Here is a 13,811-nt window from a genome sequence, read left to right on the forward strand (position 1 = left end):
TTAAACATGAGAGAGGCTGTGGGTCTTGGAGGATGTTCTCCCTCCACCTTCCCAAGGACAGGAGTGTGAGCAGTGCAGGAGAACAGGTCAGGCTCCGATGCAGATGTGTGCTCTCTGCAGGAGCAAGACATGGAGAAGGCAGCTTGGAAGTAAGAGGGAGAAAGTTCATCACTAGGATGAAAAGTCATGAAATAAGGGGATGCAGGGACAGATCTGGGCCAAGTCTAAAGAATGTTTGAGAGTGATGAGAAAGCCAAGGAAACCCAGAGAGAGCTCCAGATTCTTTTTTTTTTTTTTTTTTTTTAACAATAGATGCATATTTTTATAGCAGTTGGTAAGAAGACTGCTTAGGTTTGGAAGCCTTGGCTTCCTCTTAAAGAGGTGAACTGTGCACTCATGTACCTTTGCAGAGCTCCTGGAGCGTAGAGACAGAACTATGAGGAGAGTAAGGATTGAGGAAGGGATATAGCAAGATCTTCCCAAGGAAAGAAAGGAAAACCCATGAAATTCACAACTGAAATATAAAAGCTACAAATTAAAATTATCTGATTCTGTTTCCACAAACACAGACATGACCATCTGGCAAAAATTCAATCTCAATTTTTTTTTAATCCACTAGCATTTTAAAGTCTACACCCAGAAGCCAAGGTATTTTTAAGATCACCTGAAAACCTCTATCTGGGCATGTTCTACCTGAGATCTGAATCCTTTAAGACTGACTTCTTCCTGTAATGAAAAGTAAAACATACCTTACTAAACAGAGATCACATCTATGTTTTACAGCTAAGTACTCGCTTCTCCAATAAACACCTTATACACAAGACATCAAGACATGCATTTTTACAAGCTTCTATTAGGCTTCTCAGTTAAACAATCTTTGGATAATGAAAAGATTGGGAAAAAAGAAAAGAAATAAAATACTGACAATTGCCATACTTCAATGGCACTGACCCTAAATCGCTGGGTCAGTTTTGATCTGGGCTGCTGATTCTGCCTCTCTAGTTCTACTTGATTACTTTGAGAAAAGTCAGACGAGACATATTCTGCTTCCAAGCAGTGGGACATACAACTGCCTTGTGTTTGGCAGAAGCTTATAGTGTCACAATTTTATTTACCTACGTCTTCAGGGCCTTTTGACTCTGAGAGTCTTTGTTTTCTTCCCCAAAGAGCTACACATAGAGCACTGGTGGATACTGATGGCCTGTGCCAGCTCAATTATTCTTTAGTAGAGTGGACTTCACAGTTAGCAACATCTAGACCAACAGTTTCATAACAGCCTCACTCCAAGACCAGATTATGTTTGATTTAGTTCGTTTACAGAAATTGTCCCTTGCCACCAGAATAAGATCTTCAACTGTGCACTGCTTTGTAAAGTGCTGCTGAGAATTACTGTACGTACCTCAAATCCCTCAAACGACTTCCTGACCTTGCAAAGCTCTGGTATTTGCATGATGCCATGGCCATTCACTTTTGCTTTAGTCTTGCTGCCCAATTCTGCTGATGACAGTAGGCCTAAAAGATCTTTGTAGCTTTCAAAATTCCTTCTGTTCCTCAATTTCTGCATGTTGTATGAAGCATCTCTATCTAAGCCTCTTGCTAAGCAGAACAGACAATTAAATTTTGCAATTAAGTCTCATACTGCAAAAGAAACTGTCAACTAGTAAACATCCTGAAAGGAATCAAATTAATGGATGATGCATTTTATTAAATTAGCAGCCCAAATCTGCATGCCAGCAAAAGCTCCTAGCTTCTGATTACCTCCAGGAACAAAGACTCTAGTCTTATAAATAGTGGCAGTGGGCTTAGCATATGTTACCTTCTTTCCTAGATAAATATTAATTAGCCATGACGAAGAACTAGATCTTTAGTAGGAAGAAATCTTTGCAGATCCCCTCGAATCAATGTTGACATACTGATTTCACATGGAAAAGACTTGATTCTTAATTTTCAGCAATTTTACTTCTTTACAGTGATTCACTGCATTGCAAAAGTTTCCAGCAAGCCTTGTGCATTAGTAGCTTGTTGCTTTAAAATGTTTTCAGAATTTTTTTTTAACACAAAATTCAGTGTTTTGTTTCTGAAAACTTGGTAGTTGGAATCCCTTTGAAATCAACCCAGGATCCTGAAAGGAGACCCTTACAGATTCCATCCTCTAAAGCAGACAAAGATTTGAACATTCTGAAGTGGGACAAAGCTTTAAACCTGATATAGGTCCATATCTGAAAGTGGAGGATTTATCTTCTGGCAGATCTGAGCACAGAATATGAAACCTTTTTTCATTTGAATCCCTACAGAGTCTAAATGCAGTGTCCTTTGCCTCCATGATGAACAGGTGCTAAAGGTTATGCCACTGACATTTAGTCCTGGTAGACAGCTGTACCTTTATGTCATACTGTCATGGCTATTCCCTACAGGTCATCTGTATATGTTTTATAACAGATATGGGTGGGTCATAATCCATCCATATTATAGTAGGTAAGTTAAAATCCTTTCAGGTATATAACTGGAAACAGCCTGAACTGAAGGGATGATAATGGAGTCAAATCCTATGGTAGAAAAACAGGCATTTGCACTGATTTTAGTGTGAATTAGAGGCTCCAGGAGCCTCAGACACAAACCACAAAAACAAGAAGCCAACTGCCCTCTTCACACAAGCAGTCAATTCTTCTGCTTTTTAATGAAGAAGCATGAGAATTACGGGCAGCGTGGAAGGAGAGGATATGGGGCAGTATTGAAGCAGATTCCTGTGGAGTACCTCCAGGAACACTGTTAAAGAGCAAAGGCCACGTAGATGAATGAGGACAGTCACCAACTTCAACTTCTGCCTCCATGAACTGAAATGTGTGAAGATGGGTGCAGTGTCTGGAAATAAAATCCTAGAGACAGTTTAAGAGAGGACTGAAGGTGTTATTTTTTTTTCTCTTGACCTCAGTTGCCTAGTTAGGGTAATTGAATACTCCTTGGAGGATATCTGAGTACATTTTTCAGCAACTGACCAATACGGGTTTAGAAACTCAGTGTGTATTTGCACCTATTGAACCCTTGTGTTTCTTTTTCTGGGTCCTTAGAGTAAAAATCAGAACTAGGCCCAGCTGTTCATTACAATTAAATTTCAGTAACTCAAGCTTGGTGATTTTATTTTGACTAGTGACTTAAAAGTGATGGCATTTAAATGGCCTTAGCTGTATTTCAAAGTTAACATTGAGAAACTTCACACGTAAATTAGTGTTATTTGTCTGTTGGCAAACTCAACAAAATACCACTGTGTTGATTTACATAGTGAAGGTTATCTTTGCTAACAGGACTCAGAATTTCATTATTTAAAATATGAGTATGAATCTCATCACAAGTGCAGGAGGCTACAGATGTCATTACATACAACTTACCACCTGAGTCAAGAGCAGAGGTGAGGTTTATATTGTGCACTGAGCCCCATGGGCAAATAGAACAAAACCCACACAACATTACCTGTGGCCAGGACAGATCTGACTCTATAATGAGGACTTTTCCTTTCTGGTACTTAGGTTTGTTTCTATGTGTTTGTCTCCTCTAATTTATTTATAAGACATTTATGCCATACATGGGCAGTTTTTGAAGCAATAAACCAGTAATAGGCTCAGTTTTCATTGCTGTTTCTATATTTGGGTATTTTAGTACATCAAAATCTGGATATAAGAAGTATTAACAGTCTTATGCCAGCAGAAAGAAGTTAATTTTATGCCTGCCTCTGCACAGAAGACAAAAGCTTCAGGAAACAGGATCTCTTCTCATAAGCATCTTTTCAGATCCAGTTAGGAGAGGGGAAAATAAACAATGAAATGCAAGCTTCCAGGTGCCAGCACAACAGTGTGATATGATCGTTCATGTGGTAATACATATGATTTACAATATGTGTCTGACTAGCACTCCAAGACTGCAGTACTTATTGATAATCTAGGTAGAACCTGGTCCTGCTTTCACGAAGCCTTGGCCTGTGGGAGTCGAGTTGTGACAGGAGGCTATGGGCAGCCTGGTGAGCAGAGAGGAAGAGCAATTTTTTAAAACCTGAGCACCTCTTGTTCTGACACAAATCCTGGGAACCAGCATGCACAGCCTAAAGAAAGCAGCAGTTCCAGTGGGTGGGGACACATCTTCTGCATGCCCCTCCAGCAGCGATATAGGAGGAAGCTGGCTTTACTTTCTTGCTGCAGCTGTTCCTAGCCCGAGACTGAAGCCCTGGAGAGAAGCATGGGGAATGCTTACTGAACCTGCCCAGGAAGACCAGGTGGGAAGTCAGGTGAAGTCACCACAGAGAGAGCTGGCATGCCCTGGGTGAACATTTTGCTCACCGCTCACAGCAGTTCTACACAAATAAGTAAGAAACTAGTGAGCATGAGAAGAAAACAAACGAGTGATGAAAAAAGCATCTTCTTGGCAAGACAAAGAGAGAAGCAATGAATGATGATTACTGCTGAATAATAATCCAGAATTAATGGAGAAGGGCAACAGCAAAAGCTGTGCACAGAACACAAATATTTTATCACGAGGATAAACAGTGACATTAGTAGGTTGGCCAAAACTCATCACTCGTTCACATAATACTTGTCTACATTACACAACATGGCTGACAGCAGTGGTTAAAGCTAGAACATTGCCCTTGGAGACTCTATAATTTTATAAGAGCCTTTCCATAAGAGAAAAGCTGTTCCAACACTGAATCAAGGGCTAGGTTTTTCTCTTGTTATTATTGGTGTTTTAAATTTAAATCACTCTCAGATACATAGCCCTATTTGGGAAGAATGTTGAGCTACAGAGGCTCGAGGGCAGTTGCCAACTTAAGCACAACTAAATTAAGCCAGAAATGTCAAGTAGAAGTGAAAGCAATATCACACTGTATTAGAAACCAGGATTATAAAATCTTTGCCTATCAAAGAGATCAGAAGAATGTAGATAGCTCTGTATTATTATTTTTAATGCAGTAAAGCCTAGAGGCTCCAATCAATTATCAGGCACCCCAAGGAGGTGGTGCCTGCTTGAATACAAGGAGGCACTACAAATAAAAACATGGAAACAGACCAAACACTCTCCAAAGCCCTTTTGGGAAAACAGAAAAGCTCACTGACATTTTATCTTCCTGTCGGCTCAGTGAATGTAGGCAAACCTTGACTGCCACACTTTCATTAATCCTACCTCACTCCTTGAGAAAGTCTAACTAAAGATCTGGAACTGATTTTACAAAATCTCAAGAACCATCACTGGTTTTTTGATCTCAGGAGGCTCGTGGGTGCTTAGCACATCCCAAGATCGGGGCACCTTGCCCTGTATTGAAATAGGGAGAGAAGGGGCTGTCTCTGCAGGGCTCTGGCTTTCTATACTACTGTGCAGACCTGGCTCTTCTTCAGTTCAGTGCTTCTCTTTCTACAGTTTCCTCACCCTCTGGGCTACAATGGATTCTCTCCAGCCTCCTTTCGCTGCCTTTCCTTGATCTGCATCCTCTCAGGTGTGCCAGTTCCTCTTGCTCAAGGATGACCAACAGGGCACTGAGGTTTCTCACCCTGCCCATAAGCTCTGTGTCCCAAGCAGAACACTGCAGTGCCTGTCCCTGTGTGGTGCCGACCATAGCCCAGGAAGAATGGGACCTCAGAGAAACTGTTTGCCTTTCCATGACACAGGAAACCAGCCAGACGCAGATATCCAAGACAGAAGTGCTGAGAGTTTGCAGGGAGCTTAGGCAGGCAACAGCATATGTGAACAAACATGCCTGCAGACTAAAAAGTCTTGTCTCCACTTTACTGGCTTTGTCGTGGCATCTTTGGGAGATTTACTCGGGCTGGACCGTAGGCATTTCACCGAGCTTGGAATTACCCTGACCCAGCAAAAAGCAAGCTCGCACTTCCCTTTGTGTGCAAAACTTTTCTGCGGCTGCGGAGAACAAACACTGGCAGGAGCCGTGGGACCTGGACAAACGTGTGCTCCCGGTGCTCCTCCTGCCCCCGCCTCCCGACCGCTGAAGAAACCTGCGGGGCACGTCAGTGCTGCTCAACCGCGGGCGCGCCTTTCCAAGCACACCAAGGGAAAAAATATATAAAAAAAATGGAGGGGAGGGGGGCGGGGGATAAGAAAGCCAGAGCCCAGAAGGCACGAGATTACTATAACTGTAAAGCAGGCGTGTGATGCGGTGGGATGCGCACCCTTATAGCAGCGGAACTCGCCGCGCTGCGCAGCCCCTCGCCCGCCGGGCAGGGCGAGGAAACCGAGCTGCCGGCCCGCTCCGGCTGTGCCCCTGTCCCGCACCGTCTTGGTCGCCCCGGCCCCTCCCGCACGCCCAGCTCCGGCACCGAGCGACACTTGCCACCCGCCGAGGGACGCGGCGGCGGGCAGTACAGCCCCCGAGAAGCCTGGCATCGCCCAGCCCCGCGGCGTAGAGGGCACGGTGCAAGGTGGGATGGGGACAACCGCAGGACCAAGGGGCACCCGCAACACCCAGCGCCATGGCACTCCGAACCGGGATGGAAGAAGAGGGGCTGCCCCCCCTGGTGCGGCGGGGAGCGTACCCGGGCTCCTCCCGGCGCCTGCAGGGACAGGGGCGGGGGACAGCGGTGGGGCGGTGCGCGGAGCCGGGGCGGGCCGGCCCCCCCCCCGGTCGGACGGCTGGTGGGTGCGGGAGGGAGGGCGGAGGGAGGCGACGGCAGCTCCTCCTCCGCGGGCAGGCGGGCAGCCCGACCGGCAGCGGCACCGGTTGCTCGGTGCCGGCGGAGCCGCGCCGCCCGCTATATAAGAGGCGGCGGCTGCTCGCTGCTCCCTCACACCCGCCCCTGCCCGCGGCTGCCGGCGCTGGGCGGAGGCCGGGCCCAGGCAGCATGGCCCGCGGCGGGGCGCAATGGGAGGTGGTCTCCCCCTCTGCCTCCCGCGGACCCTCCTCTTCCTCCTCCTCCTGCTCCTCCCGTACCCGCGGTGGCGGCTGCAAACTTGCTGCGGCGGGCTGCGTGTGAAGGCACAGCCCGGCGGGGCGGCTCCGCTGCCCTCGCAGCCCCCGCCGTCGCGCCCGCAGCCCGGGGGACGAGGCCGCCGCCCGCGGGCATGCGGCGCCGCCGCTGCGCCCGTCGAGACACGGTGTGGAGCCGCGGGCGGCGGGGCTGCGCTTAGGGCCGGCCGGGGCGGGAGCCCCATGTCTGATGCTCGCCGAGCTCCGCGGGCAGGCGGCGGGGCGATGAGCTGGCGGGGCGAGCGGGCGCGCCTGGCCCCCGTTTTGCCCTGCTCCCTCACCCGTGGGGAGTGAGGCTCCGCGAAGCCCGCTCGGTGCTCCCGGAAGGGCGGGCAAGCGGGCAGGAGGTGGTGCCGGCGCGGGGATGCTGCAGCCCTCCCCCGGCGCCGACGGGGTCCTGCCGGGGTAGCGGCCCCGCCGTGCCGCGCCGAATCCCGCCGTCTGCGGGGGCGGCGGCCGCGGAGGGATGGAGCCGACCGGCCCCTGCCGGGCGCAGCTGGTGTCCGCCAACGACTCTTACCAAAACTGTAGCGCCGAGGAAGTGATCTACCAGGATGCCACCCCCCTCTCCGGGAAGATCGTGCTCGCCGTCGTCCTGGCGCTGCTCACCCTGGCCACGGTGCTCTCCAACGCCTTTGTCATCGCCACGGTCTACCAGACGAGGAAACTCCACACGCCGGCCAACTATCTGATCGCCTCGCTGGCCGTCACCGACCTCCTCGTTTCCATCCTCGTCATGCCCATCAGCACCGTGTACACTGTGACCGGCAAGTGGAAGCTGGGTCAGATAGTCTGCGATATCTGGCTGTCCTCGGACATCACCTGTTGCACGGCGTCCATCCTGCACCTCTGTGTCATCGCCCTGGACCGCTACTGGGCGATCACCGACGCCGTCGAGTACTCCACGAAACGGACTCCCAAGCGGGCAGCGGGCATGATCGCACTGGTATGGATCTTCTCCATCTGCATCTCCATGCCCCCTTTGTTTTGGCGGCAGGCGAAGGCTGAGGAGGTCTCTCACTGTGTGGTGAACACAGACCACGTCCTCTACACCGTATACTCCACGGTAGGAGCCTTCTACTTCCCCACTCTGCTTCTGATAGCCCTTTACGGGAGGATCTACGTGGAAGCCAGGTCGCGGATTTTGAAGCAGACGCCAAAGAAAGCAGGTAAAAGACTAACGCGGGCTCAGTTAATCACGGACTCCCCGGGGTCGACCTCCTCCGTCACGTCCATAAACTCCAAGGCTCCCGAGGGATCCAGCGAAACGGGCTCCCCCGTGTACATGAACCAGGTGAAGGTGAAGGTCTCGGATGCCCTGCTGGAGAAAAAGAAGCTGACGGCCGCTAGAGAGCGGAAAGCTACAAAGACTTTAGGGATTATTTTAGGAGCCTTTATCGTCTGTTGGCTGCCTTTTTTCATCATCAGCCTGGTATTGCCTATTTGCAAGGACGCTTGCTGGTTCCACATGGCCATCTTTGACTTTTTCACGTGGCTTGGATATCTCAACTCCCTCATCAACCCCGTCATCTATACTATGTCTAACGAAGACTTCAAACAAGCTTTTCACAAACTCATACGTTTCCGATACACAGGTTGAGATGTTGAATGCGATGTGTTCTCCGGGGCAGCCCCCATGCACGCCCGCGCCCGGCGCCACAGGTAGGTCCGCGCTCCGCCGCCTCCTCCCTGGAGAGCCGCGGTGCTCGGGACGGGAAGAGCTGGGGGGGGCGGGAAGGGGGAGAGAGGGGGTGCGACCCTACAAATAGCTGGTGTTCAGACCCTTTGCTAGTGGCGGCGAGCAGCGGGGATGCTGCACGCTCCTGACATTTCACTGTGTGTGTGTGTGTGTCGTGTGTGCCCCCCGCCCCCCAGCTCGTAGGGAGTGACTCAACGACAATCTGCTTTTTACTCCACCTATTAAACCAGTCTGCCGCCATTTCGCATGCCAATGCCCATGTTTGGGCCAATTAGTGCTAAACGGTACTTGCTTTTCGAGCCCCCGGCAGCCGAGCTCCCTGGAGAGCGCCGGGGCCGGGCCGGTCCCCGCGGCGTCGCTCCCGGTGCCGCCTCCCGGGCCGATGGGCAGCTGGGAGTGCAGCCCCCTTGGCAAACAGTCGTGCAGCCCCGGTGCCCGCGGCGTGTCGCTTTTTGGGTTTTTTGTTTTTTTGCGAGGACAGGCCCCAGATGAAGGCTACTGGCGAAGTCGAGCCCTACTTCTTTCCGGCCTCCTCACGGCTCCGTCTGCTCCTGCGGGAGCGGAGCCGGCCGCGAGCAGGCGTCCCGAGGGGAAAGCTGCCCCTTAGCCTCCGTGACACCCGTCACCTCGGTGTGTCTCTTCACACGCGGAGGGGCTCTGCCTTTCCGCGCCTCGGACAGCAGTGGCTGCCAGCTCATCGCTAAACAGGGCGCCAGGTTCTGCAGAATGCATACATGCCGTTATTGTGATACTTTAATAATTCTGCCAATCTTTTGCTTTTTGTCTGCAGAATCAAGTTGCTATTGTAAAGACCCACTGCTTGAAACTTCCCCAAGCCCAGTTGCCAGACTCATGATGCTGCAAAAACGTCAATACATACTGCCACCAAACTGCTCAGCTCTGCGTTTCAGTGTAATGACTCTGGCAGAGATGCTGTTCCAATAGGCACGCAGATCAGTTGCAAAAAAAGAGGGCAGCCTCGAATCAAGGTTTATAATTCATCTGGAATGAAGAAAAAAGTTTGAGAGTAAACTCCATTTATTTTGCAGGCTTAACTTCTTAATTTGTTCTCCAACCGGTTGTAGGGGTGTGCACAAGAGCACAGTTGTCTCTGTCCGTGTTGGTAGCGTAGTTGTACTTCTGCACATCTGTAATTTCTTTCAGTGGAAAGAGTTGCTTCCTTCACTTAGGAGGCCAAAAGGAATAAAAAACAGCTTTTGAAATAGGAGCGTCGCAGTAAATTCTGTAAATGACTCCTTTAGCTGAAGATGTGTGAGAAGTGACAGTGTGCAAAAGTTATATTTGTATTTCAAAACAATAGCAAATGCTCTAGAAACAAAAGTTGTAGACCTCTTCAATTGCACTGCATACCTGTAGTCTGTCCTCATAGTTGACTTTATAAAGTAAATGCTTCTTGATTCTACTCCGTTACTCAAGAGCAGAAATCAAGAAGTCCAATGACTTTTTCCATAAACCAGCTGGGAATAGAAGTAGCAGTTTGATGTTGTAACCATGTTTTCCATTTTGTGTTGGTTGCACACCCTTACCGCATGAACCACTGCAAAATTTATAATTCTCTAAGTACTTATATTATTAAGTGTATTTTGTAAAGAAGTGAAGCAGTTTGCCCTTTCAGAAGAGCAATTTCACCTGCAAAATAAATACCCATGAATCATGAATTAACTGATGTTAGTGAAATTTCTTTCCTCCCTATTTCCCTCATTTTTTATTTTCTTTTTTTTTCCCCCCTGTCTACCCCCCCCCCCTTGGACCTTAAGACAGGTCTATACATACTCAGCAGAGTTTCAGGATATGGTCCACCTGCTGAGATAGAACTGCATTGATTGTTTCTCTTATGTGTAAATGAAAATGAGTATAAACAATAAAACGCTTGACTGTGTTCTCAAGAGTGGTAGCAATTGTGTGATTGAAAGAAGTATTTATTGGTTTATCTGGTTTCTCAGTATTGACTTTTTAGGTAACACTGATTTGATGAGTCACTCGAGAAAGCAATTGATGGAAGTTGAAATTATGATCTTCAATCAGTAGTTAATTTTTTAACAGGCAGCTTTAATTGTAACTAGTACTAGTTGTAACTAGTTAGGTATAATACTTACTGTTTTCATGTAGTGTCAGAATAAAATTTTTAGGATTTTTTAAACAATATTTTTCTTACTCCTTTAAAAGCAAACAAAACTTATTTTAGCACTTGGTGGATACTGTAGGCAATGTTCTTTTAAAACTCTATGTACATATTCTAAATGTGGGCTGTTACAAGACTGAAAAAATCTTACCTGATTTGTCTACCTGCTATTCTTCAGAGAGTCATTCAAGTAATAAGGATTTATTTACCTAACTGACTAGTAAAGAAAGAACCTTGACCCTCTGTGCTTCTGAACTGGTCATGGGCAGAAAGAAGTGTCTAAGATACAAATTAAAGCAGTGGAAATTAAGCATTTTCAGTAACTTAAAGAAATACAGAAAACTTTCCTTAAAATTGCATACCTCAAAAAAGAGACCTACTATAGTATGCTTCAAGAAAGTACCCTCTTAAATTATTAAAGACAGATGTGATTAGAGGAATTTTCTAAAACACTATCTTCTTTGATTGAAATGCTTGTATTCCTTTTAAGTTTAATTTTTTTTTTGCATCTATAGGATGAAAACATAAAACAGTGCTTAACCTATTTTCATCTGTCATTTTCTGGTCATGTAGAATGAATTTTGTTTACCCCAAGTTCCTTCTCACCAGGCTTCTCGTACGTGTAAAAAATGGAAAATGAAACTGTAAAATGAATATTTTCAGCATTTCCAGAGGCTCGAGTCTTCTCTCAGTTTTACAAAGTTATGGGACTTGGAGAGCAGCGAGGTTTAGGAGTTGGGCTTTGTGTTCTTCACACTGTTTAATATACCTTCATCTTCAGCAACTGGCAGCAAATACTCCCAGCTCTCTGTTGTGATGTAAGGATTTTGCTGAGAAACTAATTCGTCAAGAAATTATCCTTCTAAGTTTATGCTGAGGCTCTGAACTTTGTGCACAAGTAAGCACTTCAGACAGCCGTGCTCACTGCTGGGAAGACGGTGTGGAAGCTGCACTGAGTAACTTGGGGCCAGAGGAGAGGAGGCTGAGTGGAGCCCTGCTGAGATACCTGCTCGTTAAAGGCCTTGTGCTACTGGAGCAGCAGCATCTTGTTCAGAAAACCATTCCCCCAGGGAGATAGGTAGAGTGAGGACATGCATCGGTTCGCAGTGAAGGAGAAGAAATGTAGGGCAAATGTTGCTCAGTGCCAGAAAATATAAATATGTAAAACGTGTTCCAGGATTCGCATAGAGTGTTTTAGGGCGGGTAGAGTGTCCTGTGTGTGCTTCACTTCTCTGTGACTGTCAGAGTGTGTCCTGGTTGAACCTAGGTTTTAAAAGATGCTCAGGATGTTGGCAGTAAAGTTAAGACTTTCTCTGAAGGTCTGAGGATATTGCTGTCCTGGTTCTCTGCTCCCTTGCTGTGCCTGGGTGCAGTGCTCTGCCTTTTGAAGGGTGGCAGGAGAGGCTATCCTTTCTGTCCACCTCATGTATGTCTTCCCATGGAAATGGCTCAGACGACCCTGCCTCTTCGTGGTTTTGTCACAGGAACCTCTTCATGACCCTGCAGGTAAACTCTAAAGGTGCTTAAGCTCATGCTGTCTCGTCTTTCATTACAGAAGTAGCATGCCTTTCTCTTATATTTCTTGCCTTCAGTTCACACAGTCAGATGATGCTTTTAAGACAAATGTCTCTTAGGCACTGAGGTTTGAAGTTGGACACACATTTGCAAGCCTTGTGCTTCCCACGTTTCATGGCAAGGGATACGTGTGTGATAGTGTTGCTGACTGCAAGCGCTGTGAGGCATATGACAGCTCAACTGTAGCTGCCATTGTGGGAGCAGCTGATTGCAGCCCCATAGCTGCACTGTTTTCCTACTATTCCTCAATTCTATTTAAGAGGCATTTCTCACTCTTCCAATTAATAAAACAGAGATAGAATATAGAAATTGAGAGGGGAAATCACTTGCAATGAACCTTCATACAGCTGTGCAGCAGCCTACAAAGGTCTACCTTTTCTCCATGCATAAGAAAGAAAAAAAGACTAATGTGCCAAGGCTCCATGGGACAAAAGAGATTTAAACTAATTGTCTGCACATCTATACCATATTCACTGCCAGAGTGTTTGAGGAAACTGGCCTGACCTTCAGCTTCCAGCAGGGCCATGTACAGGAGGGATGACTCCATTTGGAGCAGCTGATTTCCACCCTCTTCTGCCGCTTCCTGCAAAAAGCCAATTTGCCTTCCGTTAGCAGAGCACTCCATGCATTTTCTGAGTCAAAGGTGCTACTCCTGTGTTCTCTTGGTCCATAAGAATTGGATATTGTCAGATCTTTAACTTGAAAATCCAGTTCAGTCTAAAGCTATTCTTTCAGGGAGCAAAGTGAAAAAGACAAGTAGTAGTAACACTGGAGAACAAGCATTGCGATTTGTAACAGCAGCTAAGGCTGAGCAGCATGGCTGAGAGCAGTTCTGTAGGCAAATGGTAAAATTCCTTTTAAGTGTAGCACAGATTGAAGAACAGATTTCTCCACCAGAGAGCCTGTAGCAAAGAAAGAGGTCAAGGAAATAGTCCAAAATCTTCAAGCTTTGACCAGAGTATAAGGAGAAAAACCCAAAGTTACTACTCTGTGTCTCAGGAGTCCAGTAGATAGGTGAGCAGACAGTTTCAGAGAGAAGAACCATACCCAGAGGCGTGTAGGAAAATAAAAGGTGTGCATTTATGCAATAAAGTAGGTACCAACTCCTCTTCGTGTGTTGGGAACCCTTTTGTCTTTAGGGGGACTACACATATTTGAGATACATCCTTAAAAACCTGCCTACATCAGGACAGAAAGGTTAGTGGTTTGTGTTAAGAGTTTTTTTACATTTCAGCAGTTAATAGCTAAGACAGAACACAGAAGCAGTTTAAGTGAACTCTCCTACAGCAATGAGTCTGACTGATAATGACCTTGAAACATTTAAGTGCAGAATAATATAGAAAAGCAAGAAGAAATGAAGATTTTTAATCAATCGTGTATTAAGCTTGAAAAATGTAATATAACAGGCAACTCAATAGGTGAGGTGAAGA

The 13,811-nt window shown here is 47.2% G+C and overlaps 1 protein-coding gene across 1 annotated transcript; it reads left to right on the forward strand.

Moving 5' to 3' along the window:
• The first annotated feature begins 6,803 nt into the window (after positions 1-6,803).
• HTR1B (5-hydroxytryptamine receptor 1B) lies at positions 6,804-10,570 on the forward strand. Its single transcript, XM_027711502.2, has 2 exons — positions 6,804-8,626; positions 9,454-10,570. Exon 1 carries the CDS (start codon positions 7,431-7,433, stop codon positions 8,562-8,564), a length of 1,134 nt encoding a protein of 377 aa, XP_027567303.1. The 5' UTR covers positions 6,804-7,430; the 3' UTR covers positions 8,565-8,626; positions 9,454-10,570.
• Positions 10,571-13,811: the final 3,241 nt, after the last annotated feature.

The sequence above is a fragment of the Pipra filicauda genome, unplaced genomic scaffold, assembly GCF_003945595.2.
Source record: "Pipra filicauda isolate LSUMZ 115617 unplaced genomic scaffold, ASM394559v2 scaffold157_size4220110_pilon, whole genome shotgun sequence".
NCBI classification, from domain to species: domain Eukaryota; kingdom Metazoa; phylum Chordata; class Aves; order Passeriformes; family Pipridae; genus Pipra; species Pipra filicauda.

Bases quoted from the DNA above. Each gene is read 5' to 3' on its own strand.
- HTR1B (XM_027711502.2), top strand. From the start codon at position 7,431: ATGGAGCCGACCGGCCCCTGCCGGGCGCAGCTGGTGTCCGCCAACGAC.